The sequence below is a fragment of the Electrophorus electricus genome, chromosome 3, assembly GCF_013358815.1.
Source record: "Electrophorus electricus isolate fEleEle1 chromosome 3, fEleEle1.pri, whole genome shotgun sequence".
Taxonomy (NCBI): Eukaryota; Metazoa; Chordata; class Actinopteri; order Gymnotiformes; family Gymnotidae; genus Electrophorus; species Electrophorus electricus.
This window is the reverse complement of record NC_049537.1, coordinates 4,949,919-4,967,500: the sequence shown is the minus strand read 5'-3', so window position 1 is coordinate 4,967,500 and position 17,582 is coordinate 4,949,919. Positions and strand designations below refer to the sequence as shown.

At 48.5% G+C, this 17,582-nt stretch overlaps 1 protein-coding gene across 2 annotated transcripts in view; it reads left to right on the top strand.

Annotated features, from left to right (window-relative positions):
* The window catches only part of cachd1 (cache domain containing 1), a 52,443-nt gene that overhangs the window by 11,595 nt on the left and 23,266 nt on the right, over window positions 1–17,582 (top strand). Inside the window, exons 1-4 of one of the 2 annotated variants that reach the window (XM_027032022.2) lie at window positions 4,834–4,895; window positions 5,549–5,611; window positions 11,286–11,434; window positions 15,918–16,024. In XM_027032022.2, coding sequence (XP_026887823.2) covers window positions 11,427–11,434; window positions 15,918–16,024 — 115 coding nt within the window. In that variant the 5' untranslated portion in view covers window positions 4,834–4,895; window positions 5,549–5,611; window positions 11,286–11,426. Of the gene's footprint in view, window positions 1–4,833; window positions 4,896–5,548; window positions 5,612–11,285; window positions 11,435–15,917; window positions 16,025–17,582 lie in introns of those variants that run through there. The other variant, XM_035524640.1, reaches the window with a different exon arrangement.

Here is a 17,582-nt window from a genome sequence, read left to right as displayed (position 1 = left end):
TGGACCCAAATTAAATTTTGTCAAAATGTTGCCTGTCATCACTTATCCGGTTTGTCTGAGATTGGTCAGAATGTTCAGAGCGTGGGGGGGGTTTCATTGTTAGGAAGGTAATTTAAATATTTCAGCCTCGCCGATCTCAGTATTGTGATCAACAACTTGTGTATCGTGCAGCTCCAGTGGCCAGTTAGTCCCAGGCTGGAGCAGACAGCAGTGAAAATGTCAGTGGCTCCATTTCCCTGGATCCACAGACGATCTCTGGGAGCATTGTGAACTAGCCTCTCTCTCTCTCTCTCTCTCTCTCTCTCTCTCTCTCTCTCTCTCTCTCTCTCTCTCTCTCTCTCTCTCTCTCTCTCTCTCTCTCTCTCCCCCTCCTCCTCTCTCCCCCTCACAGCAGACAGGTTCTGTGTACCTCCATAATCTCCATGTGCCCCCAGAGTAGACCTCACGGAGCTGGGCCCACATTCACCCCGGCTTTCCCTGGGAGGCCGTTGTGCACGGCGCTCTAATTTTAGATGAAAGACTGGCAGGGCTTCCGTCTCTGGGCCTCAGTACTGCATACCCATACTGCAGATAAGGCTTCCACACGGAGGTACTTGGGTCCACTGGACACACGCTGACCTGGTCTTGCTAAAGGAGTATTTTCCCATTTACACGAGCCGAAAATCAGGAGCGGACAAACCCGAAGGTTTGAGGTGCGATCGTGCCATTTCTCTTCCCTCGAACATCCATCGCACGCACAATCCTGCTGTGCAAAGAAACTGACCAGCAAACTCGTATTCAAGCCATAGTTTTGCCTCTCTGACAAGTTCTCTTCTTTCTTCCCCGGGCCAAGCCGTGGATCAGACGCGCCGAAAGTCCCACAGCCAGAGCGTGTGTGTGTGTGGGGGGGTGACGGTAATAAAACACCCAGCCCTCTCAACTGGGCCCATTGTTATTTGGGCCCCCTTCACATGTGGAAACCATTATATCCTGTCCGCCGGACTGAAAGAAAACAGGGCCGTCGCGAGCTGGAGATCTCCTCCAGATCCCGCCTCTGTGACCTAGTCTCTCAGCGGGCCCCGCCGTATTTTCACAAAGAGGTTTTGTTATTGCAGGGCCCCCGTCTTGGCGGGGACTCCCCTCCCACTCGGGCCGTCCCGGCGGGTTTCTTCGGGCTGCAGTGAGTTGGACCGGCTCACTTAGTGCGGGGCCTTACACGTTCGCATTCTCCTTCCTCTCAGATGTCCTAGCCAGCCGCTGGGCCAAGGAGCACCGGAGTTCAGGGCCTTGAAATTTTACAATGCTTTGCACAATGTACTCAAACACTGTTTTGTTTGTGGTACTTGCTCGTTTCCTTGGAAACAGTCTTCATTGTACCAGGCTTGTCTTTTTTTCCCTCTCTTTTTTCCAGGGTAATGATAAACTAGGAGTTTTTACCATAAATATTGAAACAGCTCGTGCACCGTTAACGTTATAGTGGCTTCGCTTTTTTCCACTTTTTAAGCAGAAACGTTTTTCTTCTTTCTGCGTGCCGTGCAGGTTTCTCCCCCTCTCTCTCGAGCACACACCCGCCACGCTGACACGCTGGTAAGCTTGGACCTGCAGCTCCGCGCTTCAGAGGACTTTGGCTCCTGCCTGTGTTTGCTGGGGGCACAGTAAATGACTTGGTACGATGCAGGATTAGCAAACTCATTTTCTGCTCTCTGCCTTTAAACTAGATCAAGTTTTGGCAAGCAGCATCAAGCATTCATTTAATTAACAGACTGCTCAAAGCTCAGCAGGCAACAAATGAAGGACGGTATGTCATTTAGGATTATGTTTTTGATATCTGTGTGTGAGTGTCGGGGATGGGGGGGTTTGCGGGGGGACGTAGGGGTTTTTTCCTCTGTTCCCTGTCTCTGTATAACGTGCAACACCATTCCTGCCGGAGATTTTGTGACTGAGAAACTATTTACTGCCCGCATGGAAAAGAAATAAAATACTTTTATGATGTTATAAAAGTATATTGTCATTATGTTTAGTCCAGATATCATTGAAAAGACACCGAACAGTGCTTTACTTGGATTCATATCCAGGTGCAGTGCCAAATTCAATTTTTTTTACTGCTCAGAGACAGAGCGTGTGCATGTGTGTGTGTGTGTGTGTGTGTGTGCGTGCGTGTGTGTGTGTGTGTGTGTGTGTGCGTGGGAGGGAGCGAGACAGAATATGAAATGGCAAGAAATAGAAAAATCACATCAGAGGCAAAGCAAAGGGTGCTTCATTCTAGGCCTCCGGGCTTTATAGTGCAACGAGGGCATGGCTGGTGGGCGGGGTACCTGCAGCTTCACATCAGCCCGGACTCCTGCCTTGCGTTCTCTGGGCTTTCATCTGTTCTCGGCGTGAGCTCAGCCAGCCCAATCCTGCCCCAGCAGCAAGGCGCTGCCGTGTGACTCTCCACCGACGACACAGGCGGCTCCAGACGGGGCGGCCGCCTGCCGCGCAGACCGATACCGTTGGTGCATATACGCCCGTTTAGGAGACCGTGTGTTTACCGGGGACACAGCAGAAACAGAAAAATGCCATTGTATCGATCAGATATAAATATATATACGGCCAAGTGACCACACGTGTATGTGCGTTTCTTAGTGGCCCGTTTTTTAAAACGACCATTGCCATTTCTCAGGCAACACTGTCTGCCTATGTCTGAAGGAATAAATGTTTCATGTCGGATATTGTCTTCTGTGACCCCGTTGATTCTTAGTAAGACAGCATTTCCAAAGTTGAGCACACCAGCGGCCCACGTTTAAACTCGCCGTGCGAGTGCGCACTACGACCCGAGCCCTGGTACCGGGAGGGCGGGGCCGTGGAGCGCTGGGGGAGGAGTCATCGAGCGGCTCAGCCCTGTGTCCACCACTGTGGACTAAAGAGAGGATTAGTGCACCTTCCTTTCCTGCTGCATTGTGCGTGCAAACCCTTTCGCTTGCTCGTACAATCCCAATTTAATGAGGATTATCTGCACGGGCTCTTGCCTTTGAAGATGGATGAATTGCTAATGGGTTTATCCCCGTCCTTGGGGGTGGTTCAGCAGTGGCGAGGTAGAACCCCAGCATTGGGCTGTGAGCTGCACGAAGCAATTCCCCTTCACACACACACACACACACACACACACACACACACACACACACACACACACACACACCAAGGCCCTCTCTTTACGTGCCTAAAGAGGAGCTGCAGTGATGATGGGTGATGATTTGCTGCGCCTTATTGGAGCCCTGCCCACTGAACGCCTGCTGAACCCCAAAGTCTGCGCCTTGGTGGGCCACGTCTGTTCCTCCGTGACGGGTTGGGGGGGGTTGGTGGTGGTGGTGGTGTAAAGCGGGAGCAGTTGGAGGCGACGTTGATGGCAGTCTTGCCATAATAAGGCTCCCCACAGAGGGCTTAGTTTGAGTGGGTCTCCCCCGCCACGCCCCCGTTGAAAGGAAGGCAGAGGCTCGGCGAGCCCGGATCAAGGGCAGAGCGAGGTGCAGCCATTTCAGACATCTACTCAGGCGCGGTTCAGATTAACCCCGGGGTCGAGGAGTTTAATAAGCACCCTGGACATCATACACCGAGCCAGAGCAGCTGCAGACACTACAGCCCTCCGTGGGTCTCTCGCCAGTCCACAGATTTTTGTTTTTGTTTAGTGTTTGTGGCTGGTTGGGTGGTGGTGGTGGTGGTGGTGGTTGTTTTTAGAATGTAAGGAAAACTAGGTGGATTTGGTCCAATTTCAAATTTCAAAAAATTCTGGCTTTGGCATGTATAACTGCTTCTTAATATCAGTGACGTTTCACTAGACGATACGAACTATATGAACGATGTACTTCTGGTGCCTGGTAGGCATTACATGGGTAAACACTTCGCGAGCGTTCCATGTAAGCTACTGCTGGATTGCAGCTGATATTATGATAACATTTAGCATGTGATCTATTGCACAGATCCAGATTCATGGATTATAGGGCACGGTCTCCAGTCTGGCATTTCCCGCCGCCTGAACGTCCTCCTGGAAGTTCAAGGACCTTCTTCACAGCCCTTTCCCCAGCTCTGCTCAGGGCTCTCTGGTTTCAAGCTGTGAAATTCCTCCCTGACGTAGCCATAACTGTGAAAGCCATCAGAGCCGCTCGAGGGGAGACTGAGCGCCAGCCGCTCTCTGTGCTTGTTTGTGTGACTTTTACAAGAGGGCTCAGAAAGTTTACAGCGTCAAGCCAGCCCCTTCCTAAACACAGAAGAGCCGCGCGGGAGCTCGTTTGCGTCGCACACTGGCTGGTCGGAGCCTGTTCTCGCTGATGACAACTTTCCTCTGCTGTGCCGTAACCCCCCGCCCCCGCCCCGTGCTGCGGTTCTAGCGTTTGTTGTGACACCGTGTGTTGTTCGCGTTGCCATGGTAATAATACGAGTGCTGACTGAATGTTCTTGTTTGCATTTAGCTGCTAAGCATGTTGGGTAACACTCACCCCTTTCAGATGGGCGTGGGGCCCAGAGCAGTAGAGCGCAGTGACAGAGTGACAGAGTGCGTGAGCTCGGCGTGAAACACCTGCTGACTGCTCTAAGGAAATGTTGACTCTCTGTAATCCCAACTGGCATGGCGAGCCGTGGTTTAAGGCTGACGGCTGTGCCCGCGAGACCCATTTCACGTCTGAGAGTCATGCGGAAGATTAGAAGTGGAAAAGAGAGGTTTTTTTAGTTTGCTTATTTAATGTGGGTTTTTTTTGTAGGTCAGTTTTTGTGATGTAACCTTCTGGAGTAAGTTTAGACTTAAAGGAGATGCTTCTTTTTTTTTTTAAAGGTGTTTAAAGAGTAGAGGTTGATGTCGGATTTGACTTGCTGTAAAAAAAAAAAAAAAAAAAAAAAAGGTTTGTGCATTGACTGAAGGCTTCCAGACCATAGCAGAGTATGAGGTGTGTTTGCGCAGAACTCCTGTGCACCTTTGCTGTCTGTTCGTAATTACATCAGATTTTACTTTTAAAAGAAAACCATAATTAGGGAAAATGACTTAAACAGACATAAATAGGGAAAATTGACCATTTGCTTTGAAATGTTTCTACTGAGGAGCACCTGATTTCTCATTTTTACTCGCGTCACATTTCACTCAGGGCCTCAGGTAAGTTACTCTTAGAGAAGGTTATTTGGTCTGAAATATTAAAAAAGATAGATGGATATCAAATGTTTTCAAATTCTGCAATTTAATGAATTCAGTCTAATAATGATAATAGCTATTTTACCCCTTATCCAAAGATAAACACTTTAAGGAATAGTGCTTTCATTCTAAAATGGGCACTTTAAAAGTGAAAAATTGCCAGTGACACTCCTGCTCCCAATATTATGTTATACAGGATGCAAAAAAGTGTTGTTGGCCTTTGTTCCCAATAGCAGATGACATGCGGTTTTGCAGTTTGCTGTACAAGGAGATCAGTTTGGATTTTATTTTGCCATTTCATTCGACTTAATTTGAAGTTTTCTTGTTTGTTTTACCAGCACATTTTCAGCAAGCCCTTTTCACACACACACTCTCTCTCTCTCTCCCTCTCTCTCTCTCTCTCCCCCCTCACAGAGAATTTTCAAGTCCTTTCTGTATACGGAGAAGACTTCAAATGGGGAGACAGAGGTACAGCAGGTGAGTAAATCTTATCTTTCTTTCTTTTTTTCTCTGTCACGCTTTCTCTCTTTTTCTCGTGTGTGTGTGTGTGTGTGTGTGTGTGTGTGTGTATTTAGTCTACAGGGGAAAAAGGATGCCAATTAAAATTCTGCACTTGCTGTCAGGTTGCCTTTGAAGCTTTCGCCATGTTCTCCACTACTGAACCACTAATTCCAGGGCTCAGCCGATTGGATATCGAACTCCTCTCTGTAACGAGGACAGTGGGTGGAAATAGGTGCACGCTCTTTAGTCATAGCGTATCTTCTTGCAATGAAAGCCTCGACTCTGCCCGAAGAATGCGGCATACGAACCGCTGCGCTGCACCAACCTCTCTGCAGAAAAGAGACCAAGGATGGAGACGCGCAAGGGCTGTGTGTTCCTTCTCCCCTGTGACATTTCACATAGGCAGTTTGAATGGCCACTCGAGGGCTTAAGAGCTTGTGTTAATAAGATGGGCCTTCACTTATCCTGCCTGAGTCTCTCTTAAGCCAGTTTCCACTCACTGTGTTTCTGCGGTGTCTTTGCGTCTTTCAACTTCAAGTACACCGCAAGCGACTTGGCAACTGCATGTGTGATCGCATGCATGCACGCGCACGTGTGTCTGTGCTCGCGCGCATGTGTCTGTGCTTGCGCACGCGAGCGTGCGTTCTCTCCCAGTCAGATGTCACAAAAGCCCAGAGCAAGAACAGACAGGTTGTTGGTTTGTGCTCAGGTTCCCCTGCCAAAAGAAGCCCACGAGTGACTTGTTCCTCTACGCGGTCCCACCTCACCTGCAGCTATTTACCGGCTGCAAATGAGAGATTAAGCGGCTTGTTGGCAGCAAGTCTGGTGACACCTCGACTGCTAATTGCAGCGCTGGGTTTTGCGAGCAGATCCTGATAAATAATTTTGCCTGCCGAGGCAACACAGATCTGAAAGGTTAAGTTATTGCACGACGGTGTTGATTTTCATATTCAGCTGTGCTCTTATGCACTGTACAAGCCTGGATCAAATCTACTCGTGAAACGGGACATCCAACATGAACGTGTTTTTCCCCCTCCGTGAAATCAGGTCTGTAGCACGCTTCAGGTCAGTTCCGGTGGTTTGGAACTGTGTTTATCAACACTCACCTTCTCGTTGTGTAGTGTTCAGGACCTCCTACTGGAATGCAAAGCACCGTCTGCGTGGAACCTGCGAGGGAACTAAATGGCGTATTCCGCGGCAGTCGAGATTTTCAAACCTTGTGCGTCGATGTCTTGCAGTCTGTCTTGCATTCAGGCTGTGCATTAAAATGATAGCCTTCTTTCTGCTGTAGGCGGTCAGTTTAATTTCACCATGAACACCAGAATGCTTAATGCACACTAAAAACCCTCATTCATTCATCCATTCATCCACCCATCATCTGTGCCTGGTCCATTTCCGGGTCATGGGGCAGTGAGAAGGAAACCAGCTGGCTCTGTGCTCCGCCACTTCTTCCAGTCTGGCCTGGAGATTATTTGCCTGGATATAATTGAGAATTACATGTGATTTTTTTTTTTTTAGCAAATGAACTTGGATGGAAATTCTACAATTCTTGATCATTTGTATGGTTTATTATATAGGTTTTGTACGTATATTTTACAAGATGTGGTGTTATGGAGGAATAAATGTTCAAAATATTCAAAAAGTGAGTGTTAATTTTAACTTATTGATATATCAACAATTAACAATGAATAACAATTAAGGCACTAATGTGAGATTTCTGTTACTCTACACTGCTGCTGTGTGTTGTTAAACATTAGTTACATTTTTCAATATTTTTTTTAATGTGTTTTCCCAAAATCCAAGGTGCTGTGAAACAGAAGCACAGAAGGTCAAATATAGCATACAAGTTCCAACAAATTTAAGTTGCATAAACTGAAACACAATTTGCCCTGCGTATTTGACACCTTGTGCACTAGCCCCCGTGCACTAGCCCCCGTGCACTAGCTCCCGTGCATCTACATCTGTACCATTTTACAATCTCAACCTAACAAGACTCAGACACAAAACACAAATATTTCTTACTTCAGCAATACCTTTAGTAGTCATAACAATGAAATGTATGTTTGTCAAAGAAGTCAGAAATTATTCAGAAATAAAAAAAAAATTTTTTAACAAATGCTGACACAATGAAGGATATTTTAAATAAAAAATGTAAAGTAACTGAACAATCTTTAAAAAAATCCAACAAGAAGGCACAATTCTAATAACAGCAGCACACATTACAACAAATGACCAATTTCTTTTCAGTCCTTGCAAATAAACACTTGCGTATGCTGCTCTGTGCTGTCAGAGTTGAATTTAAAACGTTCCCAAACAGCCGAGCTCTTCGGTGGTTCTCCTTGCCTTTAACGTGAGCTGAAGCGTGACGTTCGCTGCTGTGAACGAGCAGGATGCCACGCTCCTGATCTGAGGAACCCTGAAAATGGCTTTCCACGTAACATTTGCAATAGTTAGCCCTTTCCCTCGCTATAGCCAATGTCATATCAATGTACATTTTATTCTGATTCTGTTAAATGGAGCTGAACTGGATACACATTTGTCTCTTTCTTATTGTTGGATAAACCTCTTAAAGTGCCATCGTAATTGGGTAGGTTTCCAGCACAGGCTGTGGTGCTAGACATCTCTTGCCTCTTGTTAATTTAGAAATAAAAACCAATCCCTGCTGTTTTTAAAAGTGTCGTGGTGATAACAAAGCCTATTCATGTTTTGAGTCATTATCCGCGCATATGAAGTCAAACATTTGCCAAAGCAAGTAGGTCATGGCATTTGACCGCCAGTAGAAAAGCAAGCAGCTTGGGACGATAACGTCAATGACATAGAAAGGATGAGAAGTGCCTAAAAACATGCAGCAAAGACTGTTCCTTCCTGTCCACACAACCAATCACTGTTTGGAAAACAGTGTGCCAATTGTGCCACATCACTGGCACCTGGGCGCTGCCCACTGGGCATTGAGATTATATTAGCTACGATTAGATTAGATTATTAGATTAGAGCATTGCGATTAGATCACAGCAGGCGCTAAGAGCTCATTAAACCTGAAACCACCACTAACACTTACGGACACAAATCACCAGCTGCTAGAATGCATCTGAATTTGGTTATACAGTTGCAATAGTCCAATATTTTAATGTCATTTTTTATTGCTTTATTGCCTTTCCTTCTGACTGCCCAGCGAGCCTGCAATCCACCATGCTTCCGCGGTCTTCCCAGCCCCCGCCTGGATTATTTGGAGGGAACTCTGAGAGGGCATGTGTGTGCACGCCATTACCCGGGTGTTGCCTGTTCATTTGCGTGGGAGCGTTGTTTCCTGCAGACCTCCATTGCAGGGTGGAGATTTTCAGCAGTACTTCCTTTCACTCCTAAGATACCTGACACCACCCTGCTTCGTCGCACTTTGATCCGTTTAGATCTCGCTACGCAAGACGGATTTATCCCTCACACTGGCTTGCGGCGAGACGGGTTTGGCTGTAACGCCCGTACCGTGTGGGTGATTAGACGCATGCAGCCGATGGGTCATGGCCAATTTCGTCGGTCCCCAACAGGCCGCGTGGGTTTGGCGCCCCCTCTCAATTGTGGCAGTCTGTTTTCTGTCTGCTTCTCTTCCCTTCCTCCTTGTACAAATGTGCTGCTTTAATCTTCGTCTCGCGCTGCTAAGCGCGTGCTTTTGTGTGTGCGCCGCGAGGCTGCGTCGAGCTCGGCTGCGGGTGATTGTGCTGCAGCCGAAAGTATTCATTTCGACTCTCTGCAAGTTTGCAGTGTCGCGTGCGAGTTTGTAATGTCAATGATGTGCGAGTTGGACTCCTGACAGCGTTATTGCGATTTGCTGCTCCACTAAATGAAACTGCGGGGGGGGGGGGGCGCTGAGCACTGCTGAGCTTGTGCTTCTCCAGTTGTTAATTTCCCTCAGGGAACTCCTTACTTAATAAATAAACCAGAGAGTATGGAAGCGCAGTTACTCCGCCGTTACCCCCGTAGATACGATGCACGCAGGGGCCCCAGCAGAGGCCGCGCCAGCCTAAAGCGACCCCTTGGCCCCAGGTCTCTCTGTCTGGCTCAGGCTGTTGCGTGGAGCGTGGCTGAAAGAGGCAGGGCGCGTCTAATGTTGATCGAACGTCAGTCCCTGAGGTGGGCTCAAGCTCTCTTTGATGTGTAGGAAGGAAGAGGTCTGGGAAAGAGCATTAATCACACCCTTCACCTACAGCTTTAATGAAATAGGGGCATACAGAACAACCTGCCAGCGTGCTGCTCTGGATTAGTTACGCTTCATAAATGAATTTCAACATCCTTTTGAATATTCACGGTCTGTGCGTAATTAGCGTTCGTCTCGAAACCGGCTTGAAATGCTCATGCTCCATGTCTGGGCCTCGCAGGACAGTTTTTAACAAGCTTTTATTATTTGCAAAAGGTTTTAAATATAAATGCACAGAAATCTCAAGTTGGTAAGCGAGAAGGGTTTCTTTGAATCCATAATAGCTTGCAAAGAAACTTGTGCCTGTGAGTTATCCACATAAGTGTGTGTGTGTGTGTACGTACGTACGTACGTGTACGTGCGCGCGTGTGTGCGTGCTCTCGGTTGACACTAGCCACGGTGACGGAAGGTATCCGGATGCAGTTGTGCCCGTTCCAACTGCAGCAGAGCACTGATGCCCCTCACGTTGTGTGGTTGTGGGTCCGCGTGGTGAGTCAGCAGGTGAGACCGGACCAGGGAAGGACACCAAAGCCACTGTCGTTCTCGTGAAACCCCTCATGCACAACCCTCACATTAGGTCAGGCGTTGTGCTTTTGATGGGTACCATTACCGTCGGGGAAGAAGGTGAACATGTAGGGGTGCACGTGATCTGCTAGGGTTGCCAAGTACCTGCTAGCATTCAGAGACTTGTGCAGTGGTATTAGTGGTCCAAGATCATGCCAGGAAAACCTCCCCCAGACATGTACACCACCTCCACCCTGCGTTGGGCTCTCAGTTGTCTCTTGGAGATGCTTCACGTGGATTTGCCCGTGTACATGCCACCGCCTGTCCCCTTTATGTAGCACACACACCTGGATTCGTGCGAGAAGGCAACGTATTTCCAATCCTCTAGTGGTACTCCTGTGCAAACTGCATACGAAGACGATGAACCTTGATTAACATTAGCGCCTTAACCACAAATCTGCTTCACCGGGCCAGACGTAAGTGTTCCCTCAACTGTGATCCCTGACACCTCCCTCGTTGCTCCTATGTTGTTATTCCAGAGGTTAACTGTTCCACTGCGGTGCCTCCAATGCTCCGTACCAATGTTATGCCGCTGGGAGATGATCTGTGTGCCAGAAGCCCTTCCTCGCTACACCTTCACTACAGCAGCTCTAGAACATCCCACAAAGTTAGCACTTAGCACCCGTTGCCAAATTACCCTGTCATGCTCTTTTGGACGTCAGTGAAATCACATCCTTTGCCCAAGACATTGGCTTTGCACTCTGTTACAACTGACTGGTGCGCCCGCTTGTGTATACACGCAGTAAACACCGTCACGTGGCATCCGTGACGTCCCGCACCGAGTTCATTCCAAACCCAGGTGACCATAATATTCTGGGGTGTGTGTGTGTGTGTGTGTGTTCACCAGCCGTCGTGCTGTTTGAATAACCCTCTGCTCCCTTGCGTTCTGCCTTTCAGCTAGCAAAGAAGATCCGGGAGAAGTTCAATCGTTACCTGGACGTGGTGAACCGCAACAAGCAGGTGGTGGAGGCCTCATACACGGCCCACCTGACCTCCCCGCTCACAGACATCCAGGACTGCTGCTCCATCCCACCCTCCATGATGGAGTGAGTAGCGCCCTTTCAGCCACTGGTCACATGCTGTCGCCTGCTGGGCCATGCACACTCGCGCTCTGGTGGCGGCACAAACAACGGAAAATTTGTGTATAGCAATTCTGTTCTAAAGCCACACACACATACAAAATACGTGTCACGTTTCGTCTGAGCTTGCAGGCGGTAATATTTTTTTTTTTCAGTGTTTTTTTTTGGTTTTTGTTTGTTTGTTTATCATAGTTGTTTTTTTTGTTTTTTTTTTTGCCATTGCCTTCACCTCTCCTCATCGCTTTCATTCCTTCTCTCTGGCCGTGATTTCCCCCCCCCCCCCGGTCCCTCTCTCTCTTTACCTCCCCTCTGTTTTGCCCTTCCTCCGTCCATCCCGTCGCCCGGCGTTCGCTTTCATCTCTCCGTCAGTCATCTCGTTTCTCGCTGATCCCCTCTCCTCTCTCACCTTCATCTCTAATGACATTTGGAAGGCCCTTTTTTTTTGCTGGAAGAATCGCAGGAAGTTTGGGGGTATGTATCCTGTTTCTCTGTGCCCTGCCCCACGTACCCAGGTGGAGTCCAGAGTTCAGCCGGAGTGAGGCTCAGATCTCCCCCTGTTTCAGTGTGAGCACTCTGTCCAGCTAAAGGTCTCGCGCTCAGAGCGGAGATGGTCTTTAGGCACTGTGAGTGTGCTCTTTAGGCTACAGATACATGCGAAACACAAGCACGCTCATTCGCATATTTCAGACCTGTATTACAGCCATGTATCAGTCTTTTTGGGGCAGGTGTCTGTTAGTGTTTCTCTGTTTTACACACACACACACACACACACACACACACACACACACACACGTCTTGGCACATCCGGAGCTCAAACCTGACTGGCATTCGAGTCAGATCTGCTCTGACCCTTACATGTTTAGAAGACCTTTTGTATTTGTATTCCACAGCACTGTTAGAGGAAAAGAATGTAGGCAGGAGCTTCACAAAGGATTCTGTAAGATTAAAGAGTGTGTGTGTGTGTGTGTGTGTGTGTGTGTGTGTGTGTGTGTGTGTGTGTGTGTGTGTGTGTGTGTGAGAAGTGGGTGATGGTGGCACAGATCTTGTGAGCTGTCTGATAGCACATTGCTAGCGAAACTTCAAAGTTCTCCCCTAAATTGCTCCCCACATTCTTAACTCACTTTGTGAACAGCTGCCGTTCTCATTTTGACAGTTTTGGAAAGTTCAAAAAATGTTTCGGCAAGGACAGACTAACAGGAAGCTCAGTGAGCAACATCACTCTGGGTGCAGGTGAAACTAAACCTGATATGGTTTTTATGGCTATTCACTCAGTTAAGGACTGCAGATAGAACCACGACTGGGGATAGCAAATATCGTCTGACTTTAACTTTTGAGTCTGTAGAGTCTGATGATGCAAGTCTCATATGGCACCTGATCTGTTGGTGCCCCCATTTGTCTGGGTTTCTTAATTTCATTCTGCTCATTCTGAGTAGGGTTTGGATGAGGATTATTGGAGTCGCCGGGTTCTGGAGTTCAGAAATTATTATAAGATGATAACAATGAATCATGGCTGTTTGTGACAGCACCCTAAGCCATGAGGTGCTGAAGCGTTGTGCAGAAGTTTGTGCGGATTCAAGCTACAGAGTCTGTTTCTCATTTTCCATCTGAAGTTTGTTATTGACATGGCTGTGTGAGCTATGCCTGGTGAATCTGGCCCCGCTGCCAAGGACTTGGGGCCGGAGCCATACCATTCTCCCGCCTGCTCCTTCACTGTCGGCTTCTGCGCCCGAACGGTCCCGGTGTCAGTATCCAGTATCTTTCAGATGACCTGCGAAAGCACATTTCCCGGTTAGGACCGGGCGCGCTACAGCATGGTTGTGCTGAATGCCGTTATCACAGGTCGTCATGGCTGCCGGTCGGTTTGAGTTGGATGGGTTTGAACCCAATGAAGTCTGCAGACCACAGAAATATTGTTTTTTACCCTTAACTGGGGGTGGGGTGGGGTTGTAGCTGTGTGGGCGTGCACTGTTGTGTTAAATTTAGTCCGAAAATCACCGTGACTGTGGACTGCTAAGACGCTGCAGATTTACCGGAGCTGAGCTGTAGGACGCCTTGGTAGCTCTGACTACAATTGGAGTTGCACCGTGGTACCCATTAAGACACCATTTCCTCCCGAAACAAGCTTAAAATACCTTAAAAGTACCAATCCTATCCTCTGTGTTAAATTAACCAACCCCATCCACACTGGCTAGGCAGCCTTCCTAGTTCCTACGCACCCATCACCCTCCACTTCTCGCTCTCGCTTTCATTCTTTTTTCACCTTTCTTTTTTTTTCGTTCTTTTTCATCACTTAATCCTCTCGGTCTTCCCCCCAGGCCCGTCAGAGTCTGCCCACTCACGGCGAGGTAACGAAGCAGCCTCGACCGAGCACATGCGCACCGTCCGCGTGCGAGCGCCCTCTTCACCTTGGCACTGCTTTAATGAAGCCCCGGTGCCGTCGAGAGGGGCGGAGGAGCCACGCGCGGCCCTCGGGCTGGGGGATCTTGTCTTCAGGCGGCAGCCCAAGCCCCCCCAGGCCGGGAGTGGGATCCTATCAGCAGGCCAAATCAAGTGCCGCTAAATGAGGAAGCGGGGCCGTCTGGGGCAGTGCAGGAGGTGCTTTGTGAGTGCCGGCGGGAGGAGGATGTCTCTCGTCGCAGGACTGAGCGCTCCCGCGTTTACTGAGACTATGCAGACCACCCCGGTTCACAGCAGTTGGATGATTCCTGAGGCAAAGGCACAGGCAGGATTGGTGGGTTTGGAGGACTGGGTTGAGGTCAGGAGGATTCGTGCTTTAGGAGAGTTGGGTTGGGGATGGGACGATTCGTGGGCTTCTCCTTTGCAGACAGATCTGCAACGTGAATGATTTCGGTGGTGCAGTATATTTGATTGGTACATTGTGTGGAATCATTAATTATTCAAAGATTTCACTGTGATGGGTATAACGTCTTAAAATATATTTTTGGCAGCCTACTACATTGCCACTGCAGTTTTAGTCAGTTCTCTTTATGTTAGGAAAAGCAATTAAATTGTGTTGCGCACCACCCTCTACTTCGCTTAACTGATGCCAAGTCATTATTGTAGTAAGCACTCCTGAGTGTCCTGTGTGCCGAATACTACCGCGGGGCCTGTTTTTCTTTTCATCTTTTCATCCCTTCTTTAACTGGATGCTTTTCTGAGACCCTCATTTACATGTTGAGCTCAAATCAGTAGTGCCGGAGAAAAAGGAACGTGCGCTCTCTCTCTCTCTCTCTCTCTCTCTCTCTCTCTCTCTCTCTCTCTCACACACACACGTACACACTCTTGCGTTCTCTCACTCCCTTTCTCTGTCTCTGTCTCCCACTCCGTCTGTCTCGTTCTCTCTCTCTCTCTCTCTCGCTCTCTCTCTCTCTCTCTCACACACGTACACACTCTTGCATTCTCTCACTCCCTTTCTCTGTCTCTGTCTCTCACTCCGTCTGTCTCGTTCTCTCTCTCTCTCTCTCTCACACACACGTACACACTCTTGCGTTCTCTCACTCCCTTTCTCTGTCTCTGTCTCTCACTCCGTCTGTCTCGTTCTCTCTCTCTCTCTCTCTCTCCCCCCCTCCCTCCTTCCTTCTGTCCCTCACTCATTTTTTTGATGTTAAATTCAAAGAGCTTGCAAATGTATTTTTTATCTGCCACATTTGCCTAGCCCCCCACATGTAAAGTGCTCTGAAGGAGAATTCTAATGACTGGAGCCTGGTGGGAATTAAATGTCTGAAGTTCAAAGCAGTTTGCACACCATAGCAGCCGTCAATCAAGAAGCAGCTTTGCCGGGGGAGGGGCGGCGGGTGTCTGGGTGGAGCGGTGGGCGCTGGATGAAGAGAGAGAGAGAGAGAGAGAGAGAGAGGCAGAGGGCAAAATAGATTGGTAGTGCAGATTAGAAAGAAAGAAAGCGGAAGGGTGGGGCTATAGAGCATCAGTGCAAAACTATTTTGCAGGGAGAGTGTAAGGATACAGATGGAGTGATGTGGGGTGCACACGCATGAGGAGAAGTGAGCAGGGAACTCCCCTGAGACAGGCTGTGCATCTCTCACACACACACACACACACACACACACACACACACACACACACACACACACACACACACACACACACACACACACTCACACAGATCTCATACACAGCTGTGATGGATCTTTAAGACAGTTGAAGAACCCTAGATTCGGTTCATCACGTGTTTTAATCAGTGGGCTAGAGGGTTGTGTGCTGTACTGTGGTCTTGACACAGTTAGAATGATGTGAAGGAAATCTAAAACGAAATGTGACCATTATAAAAGGATTTTCAGAAGGAACAAAAACTGCTGTGGCGATCATGTCTTCACAACGCGTGTCTGAATTCTGCGAAACGTCTAAATATGTGGGTCCCGAGAGTGCACGTTCGTGCCAAAGCAAAATCGCACAAACTAATGGTTATATGTCTTTCATTTCCTTGTGATTTCAGGTTTGATGGAAATTTTAATACAAACGTGTCCAAAGCCATCAGCTGCGATCGCCTGTCCCCCACCGTCAACAGTCGGGCGTTCAACCCTGGCCGAGACCTCAACTCGGGTGAGTGGGAAACCAGCCAGCTGCTGCCATGGCAACTGCTTCAAAGAGCAATGTTGCTTATCTGACATCAAATCTTATTTTTTTCCCCCCTGTTTTAGACAGATACGTGAACATGGCTCTTGAATATGTCATGAGAGTTCTCTCTGTCTCTCTGTCTCTCTCTCTCTCTCTGTCTCTCTCTCTCTCTCTCTTCAGTCTAATCAGCCATGCCAGCGTCTTTTTTCCGAACTAATGACTGAACAGCCTGGAACGGGCAGCCGTTCTTCCGCTAACTCTTCCGAGTGTGTCAAGCAAGACCCTGCGCGGTCCTTTACATGTTTACTTTAGGTCAGATTAGGATTTGGATTTGTTCAGATTTGCTTGGGCTTTTTTGCATCATAGAGATACTGGAGCACACAGCGCTGGCCCTGTGCCGGGTGGTGGTAGTGACGCATATGCTGGTTCGTAAAACACGTTACACAGGGGGCAGCAGCAATTTAAAACCAGCAGAACTCACCCTTGGCGTGGGACTACATTTATGCCTGGAGATTTTTTTAGTCAACATCACCCTTCGCTTCCAGCCACACTGAAAACAAACCTTTTAGACATATTTAGCAGAGAGTGGTCTGTGCTCACACTCGGGGCTCTCCATGTTAACCTCGCAGACGTTTCTGCTCGCGCCAGTGAGGATTAGCCCCACTCGTCTTCACCCACGGGCGCGTTTTTCCAAAGCAGACACCAAAGCCGAGTTCATGGAACCAGTCTAACGCAGTTTGTCTTCCAGCACTGACCCCTCGCACCACGGAGACCATCATCAGCCACATTTGTCTCTAGTTAGCCTACACATGGCTGAGAAGAGGATGGAGGCGGGGTTGGAGGCGCAGCACAGCGAGGATGGCTGACAGGAAAGAGACAGCCCTGCCTTTGATGAATGGGAGGAGGTGTGGGGTGTCTGGATGTGATCAATGTCTGCGTTCTCTGCCCTCGTCTACCACTCCACCGCTCTCTAAGTCCCTGATAAAACCCCCCCGGCACCTCCGCGCCCCTCTGTCTGTTTATTTCCCAGAGTGTTTTAACGTTCTCTCGGCTGTCACGAGAGTCGCTGTCCGTTTTTGGCTGAGGCGAAGCACAGGCTTCACTTAAGCGGAGTGTTACTGAGAAGAGGTGTCTGTTTGTTTCCCTCTGTCTGTCTGTCTGTGTGTGTGTGTGTGTGTGTGTGTGTGTGTGTGTGTGTGTGTGTGTGTGTGTGTGTGTGTGTGCACTTGAGCCATGAACGAGCAGAGAAAAGCCAACAGCATGAGAGTAAATATTTCAATCAAGTATGTAACCTGAGAGAGCATGAACATGCAGTGATTATTTGGAGGATAAAAATGATTCCTTGGTGATAAGTTTATTAAGCGCAGAGGGAGTCGTACGATATCAGGGCTCAGCAAGCTCGACTGTGTGGTAGGAAATAAAATATTCTTTAAAGAGGCGAGGAAATGAAAGGCAGGTCAAAGCAGAGACACATTCACCACCACGCCAGCGTTTGTTAACGGGCCAATTTGCTCGAGTCTGTTTAGAGTAAAAACAGCAATCT